The sequence below is a fragment of the Taudactylus pleione genome, unplaced genomic scaffold (assembly GCF_031769625.1).
Source record: "Taudactylus pleione unplaced genomic scaffold, aTauple2 ptg000437l, whole genome shotgun sequence".
NCBI classification, from domain to species: Eukaryota; Metazoa; Chordata; class Amphibia; order Anura; family Myobatrachidae; genus Taudactylus; species Taudactylus pleione.
Window position 1 is genome coordinate 5134165 of NW_028284839.1, and position 17408 is coordinate 5151572.

At 41.6% G+C, this 17408-nt stretch overlaps 1 protein-coding gene across 4 annotated transcripts in view; it reads right to left on the minus strand.

The window, feature by feature from the left end:
* Positions 1–17408, minus strand: part of ACOT7 (acyl-CoA thioesterase 7) — a 221448-nt gene that overhangs the window by 36009 nt on the left and 168031 nt on the right. For all 4 annotated transcript variants that reach the window (XM_088447749.1, XM_088447747.1, XM_088447748.1 and 1 more), the window contains one exon: positions 1893–2077. In XM_088447749.1, coding sequence (XP_088303875.1) covers positions 1893–2077 — 185 coding nt within the window. The remainder of the gene's footprint in view (positions 1–1892; positions 2078–17408) is intronic.

Genomic DNA, 17408 nt, shown 5'->3' on the forward strand with positions numbered 1-17408 from the left:
GTAGGTATATTCAAAACAACTTTGATAATTTTAATTAACATTACTAAAAAGTAATTTAGAATACATTGAATAATAATTATTTTCTCTATATATTTTTTTTTATGATTCAAACTGTTTAACCTTCTCGCTACCCTGCCTCTTCCCTGGTGAAAGATTAACAGGCATTCTAGAAAGTAAAATGTTAGATGTTCCCTGACTCATGGAATGTGTATAAACAGGCAACTAAATAGCAAGGTAATTTCAGTTTCAAGCACACAATGAGCTAGCCATGTCCACCAGATACCAGCTAGATAAAACTATACTCAGCTATGGACAGTATTTATTACATCAGTGTGGTTCCATTTCGGGATTGTAGGCTCATTTAACAAGGAACTCCACCCAAAATGGTGTATTTTGTGTCAAAGAGCAAGGAGTTAAGGCATAATTATACTTATGTTGTATGGGGTGTGGTATGCACCGTTCAGTGATCAACCTGGGTTTCCCATGGCTGTAATAGTCCCCAAGCCACTCTCCTCTCTCTCTCTGCTAAGTTGTCAATGCCCCTCCTATTCCTGTGTATGGGAAGGGCCACCGACACCCAGTCAGCAGGCGAGTAGAAACAGTAGAAGAAATTCGCAGCCACAGGTGACCCTATAAAATTGTGTAATTAGCACATTCAAGGTAAATATAATTACATTTAAATCCCTTAAGATCCACCCAATAATTAGATTTGGGCTGAATTATCCTGCTAATAAGATGCACAATATCGATTACACCATTGTTTTCATTGTGCCCCAAAAAATCACGTATATCCTTAACTCTGATATTAAAAATGAAACAGCATTGCAATATATCAATTAAAATAATTATTAATATATTCACAGTTAATGGTGTTAAATAAAAGAATAGAAGTAAATGCAAAAAATTCCTCCATAGTAGTAATGCTATCTGCATAGAAGAGGTTATTAATAGCGATCATTTAAAGCACCATCATTTTGTCACTGATCACTTATTGCATTTGCCACAAAGCAGAGCGAGTTCCCCTACACATGATTTATGTTCTGTGTCCTCGTTAGGAGTGCCAGGGAGGATTACACTTATGCTAAATGAATTTTAATGAAATGCTTAGAAGCTTATTTATAGACACAATATACTTGTATCATACAAGAATGCTTGTTACAGTCACATAAATGTACATGTATAATCCTACTTGTTATCCGTAAGCTTCCCTATAAATATATATACATTTTTTATATATATATTATATATATATATATATATATATATATATATATATATATATACCCTCTATATGCAAGTAGTAATATATATATTTTGAGTGCCACCTTTTCTATGTGTGAGTAATATATATAATTTTATTTTTTGTTTTTGTTGCAGTAAATACACAGCCTACAAATCAGAAATAAAATTGCAATGCAAATGACACCCATGTAAATAAGGGACGGTAATGCCGGGTACACACTGTCCGATATTATTGGTCATACAGTCGAACGCTATATCATTCAGTGCATCTGCAGGAGTGTACACACACACACACAGACGATATATCTATGAACGACGCGCTCACGGCGTGGCAGATGGGATATATTCTTCAGATACACTGCGCCCATCTGCCTGTGACCCCCCTCTCTCTCTCCCCTATTTGCTGGACGAAGGAACCACCGACATTGATGTCAACACTGGTTCCTCTGGCCAGACATATCAGTCGTCTGATTAATAAGTGTGTACGCACAGGCAATTACTTAACAAATCGGTCGACCGGTGGAAGTGTGTACCCCACATTAGTCATCTTGAATGAAATTTATAAAACATAAAAACCCAACTTCCTTATGGTCACGTGTTTTCCCGTGAAAGTCTCGGTGACACAAGCGTACAAGTGACACCACACTTACCACCAGCTGAGGAACCGGGAGGGTCTTGGCATCTTTGCTTAGGGACACGTAGGTAAAGAAAGCACTGACTGCTCGATATTGTTCCTGGGTGTCGCCAACTAACGTATCAGCGTCAACAAACACCTCAATCTCCATGGATTTGTTACTGGTGAAGGTCATGCGGCCAGATATGGTAATTATGCAACCTGAAACATGTCAAACAAAGATATGTCACGATTATTAACATTAAAAAAATAAATCAATCATATTTTCTCTCAGGTTACTCAGCATTACAGAGTCCCGACACCTTTGTTCCCCACAAAAGAGAAGTTCTTCTTTCATTATTGCTGGTAAATTTTACCACCGCTGCCTGGAATTTAATTATCAGACTGCCCCATGTCAGCAACTTCATAGACCACGGAGACACCTAACAAGCCTTAGTGTTTTCAGCAACTCCGGTGAGCACCGGTACCTTATTTCATAGTAATGGTACCGTTACTCATAGGAAAAAGCACTGCAGTTCTTAATGAGCGGTAAAAACCACAAGACCGCAATTAGTGGGGAAAACAGGCATTTGCCTCAGGGTGTCTGGAGAACTGGGCCAGAGAGAGTTATACTGAGACCAAGCACACAGCTACACTTATGCACAACAACGTACCACAAACTGACACACGTTGCCTTAACACCCTTTACCTACTGCAGCCACCTCCAATCTGGAACCCCCCAAACCTTCTATCCACGCTATAATACAGGGTAAAAGCTGCAGCGAGATTTATATTTCTCTCACTACTTCTCATACTGTATACTGCACCACTTTGCAAAGCCTTACGCTGGCTCCCAGGGTCCTCCAGAATTAAATTCAAATGACTAACCCTTACCTACAAAGACCCGTTTCCCACCGTCAGGCACTGCAGAGCACCCTGCCGCCTGGCAAATCAATGATGATAATAATACTAATTATACATTTTATCAGTAGAAATCACTAAAATGCAATGAAACTAGTAAAACTACTATCAAGGACACTTCAAGCTTAAGATGATAATAATCATTTTATTTATATAGCGCTTTTCTTCAAGGAGGTTTAAAGATGGTATGAACATAATACAGAGGTTTACATTTTCATAAAATACAGAAACCATGCAGACAATACAAAGGTGAGGCAGCCATTTTGGGTCATCAGTTTACAGTACTATTCATCCTACCCACGAAGGATCCAAGTGAGGCAGCCATTTTAGGCGCACTACATAGGATTACACTGGGCAGAATAGGCAATGTCTGGTAGAGATGTCACATAATGGGGAGTTCAAAATAATAGGTGAGGTCCTTACGCAATCATCAGAACCATGCATTGTTCGTTCTACACAATGGAGTCCCAGGCATGGCAGCCATGTTGGGCGCGCTACATCGATTACAATGTGTGATACGGAATACATGTATATAAGACATACAAGTATAAAATGAACAGTGACTAGCAAGATACCCACTGAATAAATAATTCCATTGGTTGCTCATCCTGCCCTTGAAAATACTAGGTGAGGCAGCCATCTTGGGCGCACTACATAGATTACAGTGGGCAGGATGAGCAGTTCCTGTAACTGTAAAATGTTGTGAGAGATTACAGAGAAAATAAAAAGCACAGTCAGTTGAAGTGGGCAGAGATACTGGAGAAGTGAAATTGGGAAGAAGGGGGGACAGGGGTGGGATGGTATAGGGAATCCATGAAGCAGCAGTATAGACAGACATGCAAAGCAGTCAGTATATTTCACATAAAAGTACGTAAGTTGGAGTAATATCAGAGACGCTATACTTCAAAATGTGTGAAGTCAGAATGCAGGAAAAATAGAGAATGATAAACAACAATGCGGTCTATTCCCTAAGCCTTGGAGAGAGATAAAAGAAAGATAAATCCAGGCCAATCAGCTCCTAACAGTCCTTTTTCAAACACATAAAAAAAAAACCCAATCGTTTATGATACAGCGCTGGGATTATCTGCTTTGCTAAGTATCTGCTAAAACAGGGGAAGTCAGACCCTGACAAACATAGATACAAGAAAAAAACAGGAATAGCAGCGCTGTTGTAAATGTATAGTATCAATAAATAAATGATTATATATATATATATATATATATATATATATGACACAAAGATTTACATATATCACGCAATTACATACGAGCAATTAGCCTCTTCCAAGTGACTGTCCATATAAAACAATGTCTGTTCCCATGTATGCTTCCGGATAATATATAGCAAATTATATTGATCTCAATTTGAGAAAACAGTATTGTCCAGCAGGTATAACACCACCAAGTCCTTACACCGGTAGAGGGATAGTCCCATTGGCATAGAGTTCCATATGTGGCACTCGGAGCCCCCAAATGTCCACGGTGTGTATAGGTGATTGGATCCAATTACTGGCAAGCTGGTCCAGGCTTGTTATTACATCCAGTACGAAGTCACAGGGCCACCCGTTAGATAAAGGCAAGGGCCCTTCCTTGCCTAGCCTCTACCTAACGGGTGGCCCTGTGACTTCCTACCGGATGCAATAACAAGCCTAGACCAGCTTGCCGGTAATTAAAGAACCAATACCGTTTCTGGGAATATCGGCTTACATTTATCTGGATCCAATCACCTATACACACAGTGGACATTTGGGGGCTCCGAGTGCCGCATATGGAACTTTATGCCAATGGGACTATCCCTCTACCGGTGTAGGGACTTGGTGGTTATATACAGTACCTGCTGGACAATACTGTTTTCTCACATTGAGATCAATATAACTTGCTATATATTATCTGGAAGCATACATGGGAACAAACATGGTTTGATATGGACAGTCATTTGGGAGGAGCTTATGGCTCGTATGCAAATGCGTGATATATGTAAAATATTTTTATTTAAGTGTCATATTTTATGTCCATCTATATATATTTATTGATACTATACATTTTTCAAACACAGCCTGTAACATGACAGTTAGGAGCGGATTGGCTGGGACTTATCTTTCTCCAAGACTTAGTGAATAGACCCCAATGTGCCAAAGTTGTAGGAGGCTGTAAATTGACGAGTGGTAGCATGGAGGGTTTGTAATGTATGAGAATTTGCAGTATTATAGAAATTAGAGATTGGGGTAAAAATCCAGTCCAAATTCAGTTTAAACTCTGTACCCTTGGAATGACATCCTTAGAATGTCTAATATTGCCTAAATATTGGACATTTGGCATAGATAACAGCAGAATTAGTTGAGATGTTTCTACAAAACTCCTGTTTTCCAGGAAATTTCAATAAATTATAAAGCCGTCCCCAACATCACCGCCAATGACATATTTATTTAAAAAAACAAATCAAACAAAAAAATACATGTAGTAATCGGCGCACTCTTCCTATTCCTTTCGCAGTTTTCGGTTGACCGCTTGGTACAACAGGCAGTAATGGGAAGAGGATCCTATTTTTTTTTCTTTATATTTTCTTGGCAAATGTTACTCTAAATTAATGATGGTATTAAAGATTTAAACATAGTCTTAGCCTTAACAGAAATGTTATATATGTATATAAAATTACTTAAAAGAACAAGTACATGTCGGCCTACATAATTAAAAAGATAGGGGATTAAATTAGAAAGGAAAGGCTGGTAATGCACTAAAATCCACTATTCATTTTTAATGGCAGTAAAAGCATTGCTGAACTTTATACATGGATAGTTGTGTGGGACAGATGGCCAAAAATTCACAAAATAGGAGGAGAATTGTGAAGAGGATAACATGACCATATACCGGTTGGGTAGCACAGAAGTATATACTGTATTCTGTAGGTATGCGCCAGATTTCTAAAGGATACCCTCCTATGGTCCTGATTTGCAGCGCCCTGAATGTACAGGTCTCTTTAAAAGTGGATGGGTCTTCATCAAAGCAAAATAGGTTTGGTGGTGTTTGTGGCCATGCTTTTGTGGATCATGAGGTTATTTTGCTTTTTATATGTTAAAGGATTTTTAATACGAGCTCTGTTTCCTGTTGAGGTGCATTTCAGACCTGCCTTCTGTATTGTTCATTACACAGATTGTTATTATACTGAGGATTATATGGATAGGTAATGTGTAAGCGCAAAGAGAAGGTACAAGAACCAACCACATATTTGCTTGCTGCACCACAATCCACCGAGCTTCTGCCTGTTCACGCGTACCTTTCACCTGTAATCGGTGGAGGTAGATAAGTTAAGGCTACATGAATATTCAGAAAAGTGCAGCTTATAAAAGGTTTAATTACAAACAGGCGCACTTTGTGACAAGCAGCTTTTCATTGTGCAAAAGTGGGACCTGTCATCGGACAATCGCTCTGTACCAAATTTTGTGGAATTGTCATTACATTCAGAACAGTATGGTGGGAAAAGTAACAAAACATCACTTCAAAGACCATTCTGATTTCACTTTAGGACTCTTTCATTAAAGTGGAATTCCCATGAAGAAATGAGGCGTGTTTTTATTATTTGCATAAATCACTGTAGCGGGCAATGAGAGTAATCTTGATATTTATCATTATTCCTTGTTTTATTTTCTTCATACTGCTATTAATCATTTATAATTCTGTTCACCGTCATGGACTACCATGGCAACCACCTCCAGGTTGCACATGATGTAGTGAGCGGAGAGGCTTTGGAATGCCCCTCTGATCTCTGCAGAGAACTGTGCATTGCAAGATCTCCCCCCTCTCTCTTTATTCACATGACATGCTGTGACCCTGCATCTGCCATACTTGTTTGCCATCCAGAGAGGCACTGAAAAGGAGATAACGATGTGTAGGAGGAAGCTAAAAACAATGATAAGATGCATGTTTAATATGTACTTAACTTGGTATGTAAAGCAAATAAAAAACCCTATGTAAGACTACTGCATTAATTTATTTTGTTTGTTTTTTTTATCCAAGAAAATACTAGCTTAATTTCTGTCTTAGAGTAAACATGATAGCAAGCAACTTTATTTTCTGGGTTGATGAGGACGGTGGCTACACTTCTGCACGGGACAGAAACGTAAGTGTACGGACCTATTTTGACAGCTGCGCACGATTTTCTAGTTAACATTTAATACTAAACTCAGGCCCCTTGTGTTCCAAACTCCTCATTCCGAGCAATCATAATTGCTGAGAAGATTGGCTGCCAGATGTCTTCTATATGGCGTATTGATTCCTTAGGCGTCAGCGGGTGAACACAATGACCATGAAAGAATAAGAAGGGCTCTTGGTACTGTAAGGAAAGAAGACTTCAATCCGTAACACTGGAGCTTTTAATATTTTGTGTATTGAAGTCAATAGCGGTACATTCCTGGGACACAGGAGCTGAAGGTAAAAATGGTTACTGCCATAGACCGAGTTACATGTTCAATTTATCATTAGAAAAAAATAGATACAAGGGACCAGATTATAAAATGACAAAAACTTTGGCCACATCAGTTTCTGGATATAAATTCTAACAAGCATGCCATTCACTTCCTCTAGCTAAGATTGCGGTCAGGACATGGAATGAAATTGGCTGTAGATGAGGCTTGGTAAAGAATCTCAAGAGAAATCATGGAATCAAGATTTGGTGCGATTACACTGCTTGCGTCCCCCCCTGGATTTGCTCTGGACTGAGGGGCTAACAGCGTCCCCCTCGCCAACCTGCAAATAGGGGTTTTATTTTACTAAAGGGGCGTGGCCACATCTCCCACGATGAGGCCATGCCCCCGATAGTAATGAGCCCTGCTTCTGAGCAAAGTTTGTCTTCTTGTACAACACTTTTACTTAAATATGTAACAATGAAATACAATGATTGGTTAGGAAGTTCACACAGCCGCGGGATATTTTGAGAAAGACATAATTACAGATGTTTTCATCCTTTTAAACATTTGCTTGGAGCAGTTTAAAGTAGACATTCAAAATATGCTACTGCTCCAGCCTGGGGGACACAATGGGTACATAATGGGGTCATTTTATACTAAAATCATAAATGTAATTACATATTAGCTTAAATGTAGGCTGAGGATTCCCCATCAGGAAAGGAAAGAAGATGTAAATAAACTTTAGACAGATTTAGGTCAACGTTCATCAGTAATTTAACAAATCACTAAAACCCCTATCAGCTGTGTGTTATCAGAACTACACATGTAGCCACAAAGAGGACACAAATGTACATTAAACTGCCCCTAAACCCAGACAGTTAGGTGGTATGATTTGGGGGAAGTGTAAAGCTGGGTACACATTATACCATATATATTGTGCGAACTTGGTACTTTCGACGAATCTGCATGACTATCGTATAGTGGTACCACAATTGGTTGTTTTCACCGGTCATTAAATGTATTGTCCCATTGGATGTTTTGCAACGTCCACGGTTCCACGGATGACGTGGTGATGTTACATGAAGCATGTAATGATATATATCGAGTCATCGTAGGAAGGATCGTATAGTGAGTACGGCGTTCCATCCTTTTGTAATTGATAACCTGCACAGTATAAATTACTGCTGGTTATGCTAACTGGTGTTCTCAGTATCTGATCTTTTTGTAAGCTGCTTGCACTGCTCAATATTTTAGGGGTAAATGTATTAAGCCTTGGAGTGAGATAAAGTGGATGGAGAGTACCAACTACTCAGCTCCTAGCTGTCATGTTTCAAACACAGCTGGTAAAGCGAGTTAGGAGCCGATTGGTTGGTACTTTCTCTCCAAGGCAGAGTACATCTCTCCCATAGTCTTCATTTATGTACAACTGCACAGTAATACTTCCTTTGCTCTATATAGCGGATTCGATGAAATCCCTATGCCGGCAGCCCAGATCCCGACAGGGCAGGCAAGTACACTATCCCTACCCCTCTCCCCCCCCCAACCCTCCCTTAGGGGTGCCTAACCCTAACCTCTCCTCCTAGTGCCTAATCCTAACCTCCCCCCAAGGGTGCCTAAACCTAACCCCCCTTCCCCACATTCCTAACCTCCCCCCCCCCTAGTGCCTACCCCTAACCTCACCCCAGGGGTGCCTAAACCTAACCCCCCTTCCTCACATCCTAACCCTCCCCCTAGTGCCTAACCCCTAACATTAACCCTCCCCCCAACCCCCTTACTTACCTTCGGGATTCCGGCGGTCGGGCTGCCAACGCCGGGATTCTGACAGGTGTCGGGATTTCGGCGCCAGCATTAGGCACTAGGGGGTAATTTTACTAAAGTGACAGTTTTAAGATGTGAGTTTTACAACAGATGTTGCCCATAGCAACCAATCCGATTCTACTTACCATATAACTAGCACTTTCTAGCAGATAATAGCTAGAATCTGATTGGTTGCTATGGACAACATCTCTTCTAAAACCTAAAAACTGGGGAGTTAGATTTAGGCACCGGGGAGGGAGGATACCTACCGACAGGTGTCGGTATTCTAACCCTGTCGCGATTCTGACCGCGAGGATCCCAAGCACCGACATCCCGTACCCATCCCATCAGAACAATGGTGTCACACAAAACTCAAATATTTAGAAGCCTTATCAGAACACACATGTTGGAGAACCACTGCCCTAATGATTTTCTGCCGTAGCCTGTGGCTTGTAGTTCCTCTTTAAGCAATGTCCAAAACTCGCAGCCACTCTGTGCTATTAAATCCTCCATCGGAGCTGCTGAGATAGGAAGCGGGATTCGCGCACAGCGAGCCAGCCAAGTATGCCCGACATCTATCTTTCTTAAAATATAATTGTTTAAAACAGATAAGGCCATTCTTATGGGAATCATGGCGCACAGACAAACCTCGGAATAACAGGAGAGAAATGTAAACGCTAACTACGACCTTGACCTTAGGCAGGCGACATATGTTAAAAATAGCTGTACACATGTTATTTCAAAAAGTATGGAGTCAGCTTTCGACACGAGAACCGGAGAGGAAATCAGTAATATTTTTTTTTCCCATTCTATTTCTTGCTACAGCTATATCCGTATGGCTCTTGTATATGACATACTTTTAACAAAAGTATCCCCAGTTCACCTTTTCCACTGCCGGAAACAGAGCATAATAGGACGCACTTTAGCCGTTTATGCAGAACAATGAACACGTAACCTGTTCCTCTTCAGATTTATATATATATATATTTTTTTTTTTACTAAAAGCTGGAGGGATGACAAAGATCTGTTACACTCGTGTGTATGAGGAAAAAAAAAAAAACAATCGCATCCGTGGAAACAGACACATGATCGCATCCTTTCATGTAGGCTGATACAAATGCTAGTGAAACCGCTATGCAGTGGGTGTGCCGTTAAATGCGTTAAATCTACTGGTGGTAAGGAGCCCAGAAAGCGTTTAGAATACCATGCATCTAATAAATACTTCTAATTTAAAATCTACAACGACAAAGAAAAAAAAGCCTAGTAAAGGAAAAATAAATACAAAACATAAAAGTGCCGACCCTGAGTCGGACACAAATGTGGCGGCCTCTCTGTTCGGCTGTGGCGGCCTGCTTACTATCTTACGGTAATGCTGCCCATCTGATTTATGCAGCACATGTGCAGACTTATGGTGCGTACACACTGTATGATTAAAATGCACGATATAAACGATAACGATCATATCGTTAATTTTTCGGTGACTCCAACCCACCAGCGACCTGCGATGCACGGGCACGTATGGACGATAAAGATTGTCCATCGACCGTGCATGCAGGCCAACCTGGTCGATATTGACCAGGTTATTATAGGGACCCGCTATCTGGCAGTCGTTGGTGGGTTGGTGGTGTGCTGGATGATCGCTATCGATCATCCAGGACACCCGGGAGATCGTTCAGCGATATCGTTATCGCTGACGGTCGTCCTGTGTGTATGTACCATTAGAAACAGGCCCTATAACTGCCAAGGGCCATTTGGATATTTATATAATCATTCGTGGGCCCATGCAGGCCACACCCCCTCCACGTGACATCACACGGAGGGGGAGGGGCCACAGTCGCCGGTGATTACAGCAATGAGCTCTAAGTGCAGTGGTGTGACCGTCTGAAGCATCCTAAGTACGTATAGATTTTGGCTGCAGGGTGCCATTCTAGGCACCCTGCTAGCCAGATGAGGCTAGCAGAAAAAAGCTCCTAGATTTATTGAATTTCGAGGTTCCGCCTGCCGTTGCCTTGGCAGGGCCAGACCAAATGATCTCGCAGGCCTTATACGGCCCGCGGGGCGGACGTTCCCCACCCCTGGCCTATAATGTGCTTTAGATCTGACACATAGGAGATTGTAACTTGGTAATATTCAGCCATCTGTTATTCATAACTTTCCAACAGTACCATGTTGCTGCTGTAGACTGTCTGAGAGCCTGACTGTTATCCACGCAAGCTACAAACAAATACAGCACAAACCAGTGCAAAACAACCTCCAGAGCTTTCGTAACATAAAAAGAATCCTATAGAAATGTAGGGCTGGTGCTGAGACAGTGACATGTTTTGTGCTTCTGAGATTACAAATGAGCTGATGCATTATAAAGTTTTGTCCAGGATTTAAAAAATTGTTTTGGGGAGATTCAATTTTCCGCGATGGCCGTGAAGGGGGCCTGCCTGAACGTTTGGTGGAGGGCACGTTGCCACCAGTAACATCGCTAATTTCCCCTAAGACTCCATAGAGGTGCGTAGGAAGACCTGCAATGTTAGCTACCATAGTATATGAACACTGGGATTGCCACCGATGCTGCAAATTTGTACATGGCAGCTGTGTGAAATTAAGCAAATGTCGTACCGCCGGGATTTGTATGGAGATGGCCATCGGCGGCTTGGCAAATCCAAACGACTGCATACACAAACACAGCACCGATTGCAGATCAGCTGATTATCGGAGCCTTGTGTAACCCTACTGTTACTCCGTACGGCCGCTGGAGTAGATGGGGGTGGAATGGATACACTGAAGTCATATTAAAGGCTTGGCAAAGTGAATATTGCACATTTTTGCTTAAGCTGAGTGAGGACCTAAGAGTAATGGTGCATACACACGGACAGATAACTTATCAGATATGAACGATAACGATTGTAAAAATCGTTCAATCGTTGATATATCTATGACTTGTAGGGCATGAATCGACGAACGATGCGCGTTCCTGCAAGTCAGATAACGATCTCTGACATCGAATGTGTTTGCAGTCAGATTTTGACGATTTCATTCATTTTAATACTGTCAGGAATCGTTCAATGTTGATGAAATCGTTCAAATCGTTGTAAAAATCTCTCAATCGTTCAGCAAATCTGACCGTGTGTATGCACCATAAGCACAGCACTGTCACGTGCCCAGGGACATCTTACTAATGTATTTTATGATCGTCTTCTGGTTAAAAGAGATGCCCATTCATCGCAGCCTGCTTGTGTCTAAAGATTATTTCAACATTCTTGTAATTGCTTCGACAAAAGAGCATCTCCTCTACAGCTTCCAAATCAATTGCCCTACGGTGTTGCTATTGCCTATCCGGCAAGTCAGTGAGTCATTCGTTTCACGTCATACACCTGACTGGTCCCATCACGGGCACATGGTTAGTGCAAGTTGCACATTACAGCAAAATGGAATAAAGTGGTGTGAAATAGTAAAAAAAAAAAAAATACAAAAATATACGTTTGCCTGTCTACTAGGTCATAAGCCAGTCTTGGAAACATGTCTAGCGTATGCAATCTATTATACGGCTTAGTTTTCATTTGGATCCTTCACATGCCGAGTGTATTTAATAGTCTAGTTCATTAAATATTACTGAGAACATATTCGTAGGGAGAGAAAAATATGTCTGCCATTAATTGCTATGTATTTCACCTACAAAAGATAAGACCGAGCAGATGTCAATAATTAAAGCAAATTAATTAGTACCGGTCAGACAAGACCGGGTCTTGAATTTTCCTACTCATTACTTGAAAACCTGCTTCTCATTATATTAAACTGTACTGTGCGTAATGAGCACCTTCCCTGGGAGTGGAAAATTGCCAAATGTCAAGGATTTTCGAGAAAAGTAGTTATCATAGGGTCTACAGTTGAAAAAGACAAAAACAATAAAATATATTGCCGAGAGGCTTCCACGATTTCTGGAGAGTATCAGGTTCTTAAAACAGTATGTAATAAAAAAAAATCCATTCATTTTCATCATAAAAGGATGAGATCCTTGTAAGACATTTATTCGAATTCTTTTCAAACAAGGTTCCCAAGTGATTAATACATTTCCACACCTATCAACAAGTACAGGAAGTTCTGCAATTACCAGTAATTAAACCAGTTAATGGCAAGGATTTAGTTATAACACTCCGTTATATACGCATTTATTAACCATGACTAATCAAAAAATAGTGCATATACTAATTACATTTATTGGAAATTCTCTGGAAAGGTCTTATGACTAATGTCTTACATTGGATCTGGAGAAAATAATAGGGGTTTCTGGACAAACTTTTAGCACATGCAGTGGAGCAAACTGATAATTATCTAGAAGCATAAGTATTAAATCCAAATTTAACACGAAGTACTGGGGTCCCCAGGAAGAATGGGACTTAGGACAACAGACCATTTTTTTTTAACACTGGATTGTTCACACCCCAATATATTTTTAATGGGAGAGTGCCAAGCGATGCATGTTTTCAGGATAGATCTTATGTCAGCAGAATGAATATTCAGTACAGAGCCTGGGGTGGAACTGTGGGCAACTTCATGGTCTTGTGTGTTTTATTAAACAAAAGGGGTCACCTTGGCCAACAGTGTGTTTGTAAAGCCGGCTACACACTTGTACAACCGGCAATCGCGGCCAATCACACGACATCGCATGCGACCCTCAGGAGCGCGCAGTCGGGCATACACATAGCACGATATGCCCGATTTATCGCTCCGATTTGCTCATATCGGGCCAATATCGTGCAAGTGTGTACCCACCCTAAGACATGGTGAAGGGAGTGAAGGAACGATACTAGCTTTTAGGGTGTCAGATATTCATCCCAGTCACATGTTCTTCCCATTGTTAGCCTAGAGGAAAGCTTAAGATTTAGGGGCCTATATATTAATGTTCCTCCCTAAAATCAATCAGAAAATGCACAATCAACATATTCGATTTAGGCATACTAGCACTGCAGATCGCATTACCAATTAATCTTAATGGATATTGAGCCTGAACCAATTTGCCAAGCTCCTGCTTTTCCGAGCTTGACTCCTTAAGCCACATATTCCCATGGGAAGGGCACAGCCAGATAGAGATCTCCTGATTCCTCCCCGCAGCCCCCATGCTCCTCCCCCTTTTGTATTGCAGCTTTCTTATGCGCACGTGCAGTGTCATAGCCAGCAGTAAAGTGATCGCTATCCTCCCTGTCTGTCTCATCATAGCACTGGTCAGTATTCAAACACCAACTGTCACCCCAAGTGCTGCCAAACACCACTGGCAGTTGGTGTGGCTCCTCTATTTGAATAGTGAGGGAAGGGTTGGGGGTAAAGATACAATACTGAGTGCAGGGTTACGGGGTAAGTGTACAGTATGGGTAGCAGGGTCAGGGGATAAGGGTACAGTATAGGGCTAAATGTTCAGGGATAAGGACACAGTATAGGTGCAGGGTTAGGGGGATAAGAACACAGTATTGGGTTAGGGGGTAAGCATAAAGTAGATGGTTCAGGGTTGGGGGTAAGTGTGCAGTATGGAGTGTAGTGTTAGGGACACACTTACTACAGAGGTAAGAGGAAAATGTGTTACTACACAGGTGAGGGGGGGTGTCAAATGTGTTACTATGGGGTGAAGGAAGGGAATGTGTTACAACATGGGCGACGGATGGGAATGTGTTACTACAGGGGTGAGCGAGGCTAATGTGTTACTACGGGGTGAAGGAAGGGAATGTGTTACAACATGGGCGAGGGTGGTATATGTTACTCTAGAGGTGAAAGAGGGAAATAAGCTACTAAGGTTTGAGTGAGGGTTATGTGTTACTACAGGTGTGAGGGAGGGATTGTATTTCTACACAGGTGAGGGAGGGGAATGTCGAATGTGTTACTACAAGGGCAAAGGATGGAAATGTGTTACTACAGAGGTGAGCGAGGAAAATATTTTACTACAGAGGTGAGGGAGTGGAATGTGTTAGTACACAGGTGAGGGAGGGTAATGTCTTACTATAGCAGTGATGCATTACTATGGAGCATACTCTCCTACCTTTTCTTTTTCCTCCCTGGGAGAAGCATGATAGGCGCATATTTAACTAGGGGATGGAGCCAAATGACGCAATTCTTGCGGAATCGCGTCATTAAGCCCCGCCCCCAACCACCGTGAAACTTCTCCCCATTCTGCCCATTTCACTAGGAAGTGGGCAAGAATGAGAAAGAAGTGCCTACTCTACCGGGTGCTCTTAGGACAGGTCAAAAAAATCCAAAAAAACTATTAAAAAATGATTTTGAAAAAGGGGGCAAAAAAAATAAAAAATAAAAGTTGGGGTACAAACTTACAAACTAGCAAAAAAGACTTGGGGGGGCGGGGTCCTTCAAGTATGGGGAAGGTTTATTTTCATTGCAGGTGCTTGCTGAAGGTGCGTTTTTAAGACCTCACTTTTGCAATTTTTAACCATGCTTGCACCCATTTTCAAGTACCCCAAATTTGCTGGCAGTACTTGTTTTGGCCAAAAACACCTGCAAAATGCTATTCTTCACCACTCGGGCAAAGACGCTAAATAGCACCAATTGAGAGCATTTAAGCACCCCAAATACCTCCAGCAGGGCTATTCGGGGGTATCCATGGTGATCCCCCATGTCAGTGCATCAATTGGAAACTGCTGCTAAAACTCACACATCATGAGATTAATAAACATTTTCTGATGAAGACACAGCAAACCAGGTATAAAGAAGGGGATGTAGTTTAAATCCCGGCATGCGGGATGTCGGCGTCAGAATCCCGACACCAGTCAGAATCCGGGTGCGGTATCCCGACGGTAAGTAGTGGGGCTAGGGTTAGGCACTAGGGTTAGGTTTAGGGTGCAGGAAGAGAGGGTTAGGGTGCAGGAAGGGAGGGTTAGGGTGCAGGAAGAGAGGGTTAGGATACCTACAGACAGGTTTTAGTATCCTAACTCTGTCGGGATTCTGACCGCCGGATCCCGTGCGTCTGCATCCCGTACCGGCAATTTGTGATATGCGCGTTTTATTTTATCTGATGAACGTTTCATGCTATCGTTCATTAAACTTGTTGTGAATACACTTCACTATTCAGCGCCCATTCTTATACTTTAATAAACAAATATATATCTATTTATACTATATGTAGATCTATATTTATATAAAACTTTAAATGTAATATTATTTTTAAATTAATGTTATTAAATCAGTCCAAGAATAACAGTCTAACCGCTATAAGTGTGTGTGTGTGTGTGTGTGTGTGTGTATTTAGTCTACGTTCGGTAACCGACATACAGTACTAGACGGAAATATTGCTGGGATCGCTTAAGATGTTTCCTGGTAATAAAACATATTCTTCATCTTTTCCTGTAACCTTTTAATTACAGATAGAAAATACTTTTATATCTCTTAATTGTGATTGCTAAATGAATCCCTGTGTTACTCAAATTACAGGCTTCTATAAAAACAAAAACACAAATCACATTAATAATATAAAAATGTTCCATTGCTCAGTGGGAAGCAATTAAGCCATATCTGCCTGAAGACCTATAAACATATATTATAGGGTAACATTTATCTTCCAGTTGCTGCTCTTAAAGAGACACTAACCTTAAATGACAAGAGATGGCAATCTGCAAATCAGGGTTCAATGTTCATCCATTTAATCCATTATTTCAATTTGTATGTAGCTGTGTAAGCAAGCTACACGTTACATGGACCTCGGCATGTATTTTCTAGTGGCTTTCTGCTATGTATATGAATAACCTTACAATATAACCACTAGTCCATGCACCCAAGCTTTTTTTGTTTTACTATGTGCTATCAAACATGAACAATAATATTTTTTATAAGTTAGTTATATAGCGCCAGCATATTTCCTTGTGCTTTATTTACAATTGGGAACAAACAGTAATAAGATGAGACCGGGTAATAGACTGACAGAGGTAAGAGGGGATTAAGTCTGGATACCGGCGGGTGTTATCCCGCCCGCCGATATCCCGACACTGCGAGCCCGACATGGGACTAAAGAAAGGTGTCGAAATCCCGACACCAACCGAGCCCCACTACGAAATACCGACACCCGGCGTACCGAACAAATGTAAGCCGGGTGTCTTAGGTTCTAGCAGCAGGGGTGGGGGGGGACACACGACACACCCCTGGGGGAACTTAGGGTTAGGCACCCCCTCCCGGGAGGGTCAGGGTAGGGAAAGGGGGAGGTTAGGAACTCTCCTGGGAGGGATAGGTTTAGGGTTAGGCACTAATGGGGGGAGGTTAAGGTTAGGAACTAGGGGGGGACGTTAGGGTTAGGCACTACTAAGGGAGGGTTAAGGTAGGGTAGGGGGTGGGTTAGTGTCCTTACCAGCCCCAGTCGGATTTGCCTCTGGTGTCGGTATATCATCCGGCGGCTATTCAGTCGCCGGCATTACATACAGATTCTGGTAAGAGGGCCCTGCTCACAATCT